The sequence below is a fragment of the Phalaenopsis equestris genome, unplaced genomic scaffold (genome assembly GCF_001263595.1).
Source record: "Phalaenopsis equestris unplaced genomic scaffold, ASM126359v1 Scaffold000002, whole genome shotgun sequence".
Taxonomy (NCBI): domain Eukaryota; kingdom Viridiplantae; phylum Streptophyta; class Magnoliopsida; order Asparagales; family Orchidaceae; genus Phalaenopsis; species Phalaenopsis equestris.
This window is the reverse complement of record NW_018164444.1, coordinates 37,254,044-37,262,486: the sequence shown is the minus strand read 5'-3', so window position 1 is coordinate 37,262,486 and position 8,443 is coordinate 37,254,044. Positions and strand designations below refer to the sequence as shown.

Genomic DNA, 8,443 nt, shown 5'->3' with positions numbered 1-8,443 from the left:
CCAACTCCCCCGGCGGCTCTGTGGAAAGCCAGCGACGGGAAGTAGAAGAAGCTGCCGATCTGATCCTTCATTTGCATGATGTAGGTGAAGTTCTTCCCGGGCGGGATCGGGCATGTCGTCCCGTACACACCATCCTCGAACGAGTTCCTCCGCTGCTGCACCCCGTTCCTGTCACACCCATGTTTGCATCAATCAATCAGAGCCGTTCAATTTCTACTAAAAAAAACGTCAAATTTAAGTGTCGGTGGCTGTTTTAACAGTTAAAAGGCAGCGCTGCCAGAGCTTTGGATTTTGTAATAACACATGGCATTAATAAAGTTACAAAGTTTTAAATTTCTTTTTTCCCTGTCTGAATACTGAAAATTTTAAGGGATAATTACATGCATATCATCTTAAATATTACTATTTACAAATTATTATAATTATTTTTTATTTTTACACTATCAAATCAATATATTTATATGTATCACGAATAAACTATTGAGAATATTATAAAACTAAAAATTATGAGGGGGAGTCTTACTTAAATTTTGATATTTAAGTGTAAATTTTGGAAATGGATGAAGAGTGTTAGATTTGTAAATATTAATGTTTCAGATGTTATGTATGTAAATAACTCAAAATTTAAAATATTTTTATATTTTTTATTATTTTGATATGGCATCAGAAATATTATTATTTTATCTCTTAAAAATTATAAGACATTAAAGTGCCAAATGCTCAAATCAAGCAAAAGAAGGTTTCAATTGTTGAGAAAAAAATGAGTGTTACACCGTCAAGATCCTCGACCCCACGAGCAAGTGAACCTCGGCTTGATTTTAGTGACAGCATAATTTGTCCAGATACAGTCACCATTTTTGGCCCAAACAATTTTTTAGTTGAATCTATAAATTAGCTCAACCTAATCATTATTACTATTATTAAAAATAATATTAGAATATTTTCATATAATTTTTTGTCATGGATGAACTGAAAATCATTGATATTATAAAAAATGAATCTGAACATTTTAAAGACTTTTGATCAGTACTTTTTAATAGATGTTTTTTGATATAAGAAAATTGCAGATTAAAATTTTCAGCTTATAAAAAATGATCTGATTTTACATAAATAAATAAATAAATCCTACTCTGTAAGCAAATGCTAATTTTAATCCTTTGGCATTAACTGAAGAATATGTCAAAAAGCAAAAAAAAAAAAATATCTACAAAAATAATTTATTATTGTTTAGAAAAACAATATTACACCGTCAACATTCACAATTTTAGGAGTGTCAGTTCAGCTCAACAAGGTCAAATTTAGTCTAACACAAAGTTGACCTAATATAAAAATTATATATGGTAAAAAATTATGGCCCAATCTCAACTTGCCTTCAACACATCAACTTGGATCCGGCATGTATAATCCGTTTAAAATAAGGGATAACAATTATTTAGTTAAAAATTTTTAGTCAATTTTGGGTTTGCAAGTTAATTTCAAATCAATTTATGGTTGACGGATCAACTCAAATCTAAACTAAATGAGCTTGGATCGTTAGTTTCAAACCCGACCCAAAAATTATTTTGGTCAAACCAAATTCTAGTTTATTGAATTAGGGTTAGGTCAATTTTGGACACCCCCGCTCAACCCAACGAGCCAGTGTACCTGGATGTGATTATGTATTACCACAACCTCTAATACACTCGTTGTTTCTGGCCTAAAAGAGATTTTTATTTGAAATCTTACACATAAGCTCAATCTTATTATATCTCAAATAGAAAATTTTAATAAAAAAATATTCTAATATAATTTTTGGTTATAATTAGCTTAAAAAATATTAAATTTGCTTTCAGCTCAATGCAATAGAAAATTTTCATATAAAATAATAATCTCAAAATAAATCTTATAATTTCAAACCATTTTAATAAAAATTATATCAGAATAACCTTACACCCTAGAAGTTCCTATTCGAAGAGGCCCCAAAATGCAAATCAAATTAATGTTCCTATGCTAAGTGGCCCGCATAATGTAGACCCACAACGACGTCATCAAGAAAAGGGGTAAAGAATGGAAACACAATTGGACCGAACTAGAGAGTGGACAGAGGCCTAGTGGCCCAACAAATTAGATAATTGAAAAAGCAAGGTAGTTAATTACCGCTCTTTATTTTATTTTATTTTATTTTATTTTTTGAATTGTATAATCATAGGATAGAAAAATGGAGGTCGATATTTTAATCAAATTTTACTCTTGAGTTAAATATTATACATTTTTTAAAACCACTTTATCATATATTAATTGAACTAAATTGAATGACTACTTACTTCATCTTATAATTTGATAACATAAAATTTGTCATAAAATATTTAGAGAAAATACATACATATCACACAAATCTTATGTATTTATATATCTAACACCTGAAATTTTAAAAATACATTAATAATATTTTAGTGTCATAAATTTATGCATGAAAAGGTGTCTCCCACTTGTAAAAAATAAATAAAAGTGGTTTTTATGTGATATTAAAAAATTAAAGTTTATGCATGTATATATGAAACTTTACATTTTAGAATTGTAAAAATATAAGAATTGTGTGGTATATATGTAAACGCCGTGAGTATTTATGTGTATCATTTGGGCAGGGCATTTATAAGATTCTAAGGGTAAATATTTAATCCTTTCGAATGCCATCAATTATTATATCACCCGAAACATGCGGTCTAGATTTTAAACTCAAACAAAGCACCCTTTGGTGTAATTGCGTTACTTAAATTTAGAAAGCTTGCTTTAAAGTATGCTATATCTATTTTTTAATAGGAAGCCAACAGAATTCGTTTTCAAATTTAACAATTTTTTTCAAATCTCTCAAAAATAATGATTGTGTTTCACACTCAAAATAAATAAAAACAATTTAAACATACTTATAGCTACACAAACCCCTCAATTCTTATGTATTTACATATATAACACCCAAACTTCCAACTTTTACATATTTGCCATCCTTCCTATGCATGAAAAAATGTACTTCACTTTTTACAAGTTTAAATAGTGATTTATTTTGTGATATCTAAAATTTGGGCAGTATAATTGTAAAAGTCGATGTTTAGGGGCCATGTATGAAAATACTTTAAAATTGGGAGGTATGCATGCAAATGCCCTGTTCTTTATTTACACAAATCGTTTTACGCGCAAGTAATGGTCACAAAACACCTTAAACCCGTCGCTATACTGCCCATTCTCGAAGAAGACATAAAAAGTGAAATTCCACTATACGACCAATTACGATCACCATCCCCATCAAACCCCTTGCCAAGTTAACTAACAGCCGCGTAATTTTCTTCAGAGAAAAAGCAAATCGCAGAACAAATCGCACATTCATGCCATAAAGTTTAAGAACATTAGATAAAAAATGGAAGCGAGTTCTATACTTACCAGGAGATAAGGAAAGGCTCCGGCAAGCTATTGTGGACGTTAATGATAATGTTATCGTTTGTGACGGAGTCCACATCCGGTCCCGGGAACTGCCCATTGATGAGTATTCCCTGCCCAAGAAACAGAGCAAGTTGAGCACATCGAGATCTCCACGAAAGAATGCGGGCTATAATCGACAGGAACAGAGAATAAGTAAAAGAGAACCTGCTGCTTAATCCCGAGAGGGTAAATGTCGCCGTAGGTGACATTCCAGTCGAGGAAGCGGTAGGGATCCTCGGCGACGGCGGAGATGGAGATCCAAAGCAAGCAGAGAAGCGCGGCGGGGGATGCCTTCATGATCTCGCCCTCAGACTTCGGGAAGACTTTTTGGGGGAAGGCAGCGAGGAAAAGAGTGCGGGGGGGAACGGTTCGGTTTTAACACGGGAGTAGGGGGAATTCGTCATCATAATACCGTTTATAAATAAATTGGGATGAATGCGGGGTTACACGCGACGCGCAAATGAGGCGACGGGTTTTGCTTTCCGCTGAGCCTTTGTATCACAGATTGGCTTAACATGCACCACAGCCGGCCTTCATGAAGACTTTAATGCCAACCCTGAAATCACAGAGGAAGGATCCCTCAGGATAGTTTTCACATTATTTTATTTTTCAGATAGTAATTATAAATTCATTGTCCTAACCCGACGTTTGGATGATAGGGCTCACAGTTCGGACGACCGACTCGATTGGTGGCAAAAATATTGTATGTGGCCCACCGGATGTTCCGACTATGGTTCACATGCTACCACGTTGTCTTGTATCACACGACAACTAATTCAAATTATGGCTCGGACATGCAATCGCCGCGTATAATATTTTCTCCCTTCAGTGAGTCCGTTTTGAGCTATGCTAGGAAGCTCCCATGCTATTTTAATTGACAGATCAAACTCTACCTATCTACCTGAGTTAATGTTGAGCCAGACTCGTATTCTCCATTTCAATTGGACATTGAAGTTTGGGCAACTCTGCCTTTAAGATAAAAAAACACTCTGGTTAAAGATAACATTCCTAATTCAACTAATTAAATGGGTAAACAATTTGGTTTTGAGTTATGACTGCTAGCATTAATTTGATATAAAATGAGCGAATTAATCCTATTGGACATACCAACCTGTAATATCAACAAAATGTTATTATTAAGTTTGAGTTAATTTATAATGAAAAAATGATAATTCAGTTTGATTTAATTTTGACTTAATTTTGTTTGGATTAATTTAGTGCAACAAATCCTCTTATCTAACTTCAAGTTTTGTTTTGAAAGCACAATTCTATTTGAGTTTGGATCAAAATAATTGAGGTGCGTGCACAATAGAAATATTTGAAGGACTCGACGATATGGCTAAAGATAATTCATTAAAACTAAGTCAAACTATTTAGGGCAAATGTGAACTCAACTCAACCTAACATAGTCAATCAAAACTCGGCTATTAAAACAATTTATTGATCTTTCAAAGATGCTAGTCTAGATAATAGTTATAATAAGACTACATATCTATGTATATTTTACATAAAATAATTGATACATCTTGTTGTGTAATTTTCTTCTCATTATATCTAAACATTTAGAAATATCTGTAACACTCTAACCCAATCTATTTCTATAAATAAGAGATCACAAATAGTGTCCATATTGTACAGTCTCTTATATTCACCTCTATTAAAGTACAATCATGAAGCCCAAGTTAGATTATATTAGGATTCCGTAAACAAAAAATTAAAAAAATTATAAGGTCACCTACTTAAATTTTATGTCATCTTAGCTTAACATCTACATGCCTTTTAATTGAGACATTAATCTTCTAATGGTACAACCCATTTTAGGATAAGAATTCAATCATGTGAGCCAATATGTGAAGGAATAAATTAGATCTTTTCCTCAAGATATGTTATTATTCAGTGAAGCGTAGTTTTCTTTTTATTGTTGGTTTAGGGCAAGTCATTGTGTTTCTCTTTTAGAATAGTAATATTTTATAACGTCTCATCTAATCTGATTTACTAAAATTTTAATTCATAATTCTTATATTAGAAACCATGATTATTTGATCCAAAGTTATTTTATTGTAATATGTCTGTTAAGAATTTAATGCAAACTATATATAGTCATATAATAAATAAAAAAATATTTTGCTAATTTTTTATTATTAGTTTTTACTAAATGGTTAAAACTATTTAGTGTGATGAAAACCATATAATACGATAACCATATAATAATCACCTAAAACTTTAAGAATGTTTATCAAATGAACTTAACTTAATGAAAATTATTGTACACCTTCAAATAATAGAAATATTGTTCCTAACTTTAGATGCAAAATATAATTATAATTTTAGTCTTAAGAATTCATTTTCTTAATTAAAAATCATATATAGATTGCTAGAATTTCTAAATACAATAAAATTAAATTCTTACTATGGGCATAGAAATAAAAATGGTTAATATTCTCAAATATTTTCTCTTCATCTACATAAAATAATTGAATTGTATTTACTATCATCTAAGATGTAAGTGCCTATTTATTATAAACCCTTATATTACTTACATCTTAAGAAAATTACTTTTTAAGAAAAATTATGATTAAAATGATGATAAATAATTTTATAAATTCAAAGATTATTAAAGATAATTTATTGTCAAAATTTAATAAGAGACTGGCTCAACATTGGAATGACTTATTTTGTGTGAAGGAAAAAGAAAAAAAAGAGAAGGAGATCAAGATTTTAAGTAACCAAAAGATGCTCAAATTATCCTCGATTGGAATTTTAATTTTATTTGTATATCAGTTGCCAAATTTATTTTAAATGTAGACCTTATATTTAACCAAAATAAAATAAACAAAAGGTTAAAAAACGAAAATTAGTACTTATAATTAAAAGGGGAGAACTAATACTATGATAATAACTTGTACCTAAATTAAACGAAATTAAATAGATGTATTTGTATTTTTAATATGGCTAAGAAAGCCCAACGCACTAATATTGTAATCGCAATTGAAATAAACCACAAAACTAAGGGTATGTTTGGGGCAGCTGCAGCTTATTGAATAATTTGCTGATAAACTAATTAAAAATAATTTGTTGATAACCTAGATGCGGTGGTTATTACAAATTTTTATTTTTTTTGGAAAAATCAAATCGCTGCCAGAAAGTTGTCATCGCACCTAGATAGGTGCGGTGTGAAAATGCAATTTTCAACATTTTGAAAACACATAAGCTGTTAAAATGCAGTTTACCCAAATAGGCAATGTGCGTTTTCAAAACGCCACCGTACCAAATAAGCTGCCCCAAACAGATAATCCACTTTGGCTTTTATAAACCTTGCATTATGGTCGTTATGAAAATATAAAATAGGCAGATGTATTTTAATTTCTTTTAATTTAAAGAAATGAGTTTTATGATTCATATAAAAGCTAAGTTATTCAACTATGTGAGTGTTGATATTCACTCACCAATACAAAATTATTTTTATCAATCCTTAAGATGGATAATTATTTTAATACATAAAACAAAATGCATGCATATATGTACTTTAATTAGAATGGTTTGAATATTGATTTGTAATAAGTATATTTCTATGAATAAAATAAGCTGTTAAATACTTAATTGTATAAGCTAGGTCAAAAAGGAGATTATTAATTTATTTAATTTTGAAAAATTTGCATAAATTAATAAGCTATTAAAATTATAAGCTATTTTTTTTTTTTGCTCAATGATTGATTTTTTAAAGTTTTTATTTTTAAGAGCCAACTCATATAACATAAATTCTAAGCCAATTATAGTCATAATAAATAAATAAAAAATGCAAACTTTAGTGCGGCACCCAAGTAAATAAGTAATTTTTACATGAAAAATAATTTAGAAATAAACAAGACATATTTGTTGTGCAAATACACAAAAATGTAAATTATAATATGGCAGCTAAGTTCTACCATTATATATACAAGCATAAATTTATAGATAGATAAGATACTAGTTTTAGTTTTTAAATATATATATTTTCGCCTAAATATATACAAAAGTAACATAGAAATTAAGTCAATATTCATAGTGGGAAGGTTCCACATGAGAGAATAAAAATTATGAAGAAAAGTACCAGAAACATTCCTTAGTGGAGACCTTAAAAATTTTTGGTTAAAAAAGTAGAGGTAATTTAAGTATCCATCCAAGAGATTAGATCTACATTATATGAAGTATCACTCATGCGTTATTTTGTACTAGGAAATCAAAGATTGACATTCCTGTAAGTTTAATGTTTAATATATTTTGGATATATGGCCAATAATATTTGTAATTAAAGATGTTAGTTTATATCTCTAATTGGGCACAAAATGGTTGTAAGCTATAATTCTAACAAAAAGGGATCCTAGGCCCAGAGGGGTTTAAAGGTAACAGAGCACATAAAGAGTAAGAAGTACATCTAGTGAAAATTTCTATAAGGTGAAAATGAACTTAGATTCTATCTATAGAGAGTTTGTTAATAAACTGAAAGGATTTTTTATAAAGCAATTCTATAGAATACAACAAGATCTTATTGGCCCAAGGAAGATATGCCCAAAGTGAATTAAGAGAAAAAAAATACAACATTTAAAATATTTATATAAGACTTATGGGCCTATATTTTTTATAAAACCAGCAGATCTGAATGCTCAAGGGGGCCAAGGGCGCTGCACTCCACATTACAGGCTAAAGCCCCCACACGGAGCACTACTGGAGGCTGATAAGATTCTCTATATATTGAAAAATTCAATGGTTGATGTTTACCGTTTTCTAATGTAAACAGGATAAGAAGCTTGGTCGTCTGCCTACAACTACAGTATTGCATGTCCGGATAGTGGGTCTCTGACCTCTCTCGTCAGATCAGTGTAAGTAAAAAATTGACTTTTCTATATATATTTTTTACTATTAATGTTAAAAATGACAATTAATCATTGGTTTTCTTTATGTATGAGGAGCACGAGTAGCTCCTAGAGAGATAGAGGGAATTGGAGTTCCA

General features: G+C 30.3%; 1 protein-coding gene across 1 annotated transcript in view; it reads right to left on the bottom strand.

The window, feature by feature from the left end:
* Nucleotides 1-4,011, bottom strand: part of LOC110036698 (L-ascorbate oxidase homolog) — a 17,239-nt gene extending 13,228 nt beyond the window's left edge. Inside the window, 3 exon segments of the mRNA XM_020741209.1 lie at nucleotides 1-168; nucleotides 3,415-3,524; nucleotides 3,619-4,011. The exon segment at nucleotides 1-168 is cut by the window's left edge and continues 1 nt beyond it. Coding sequence (XP_020596868.1) covers nucleotides 1-168; nucleotides 3,415-3,524; nucleotides 3,619-3,750 — 410 coding nt within the window. The 5' untranslated portion in view covers nucleotides 3,751-4,011.
* Between the last annotated feature and the right edge of the window lie 4,432 nt (nucleotides 4,012-8,443).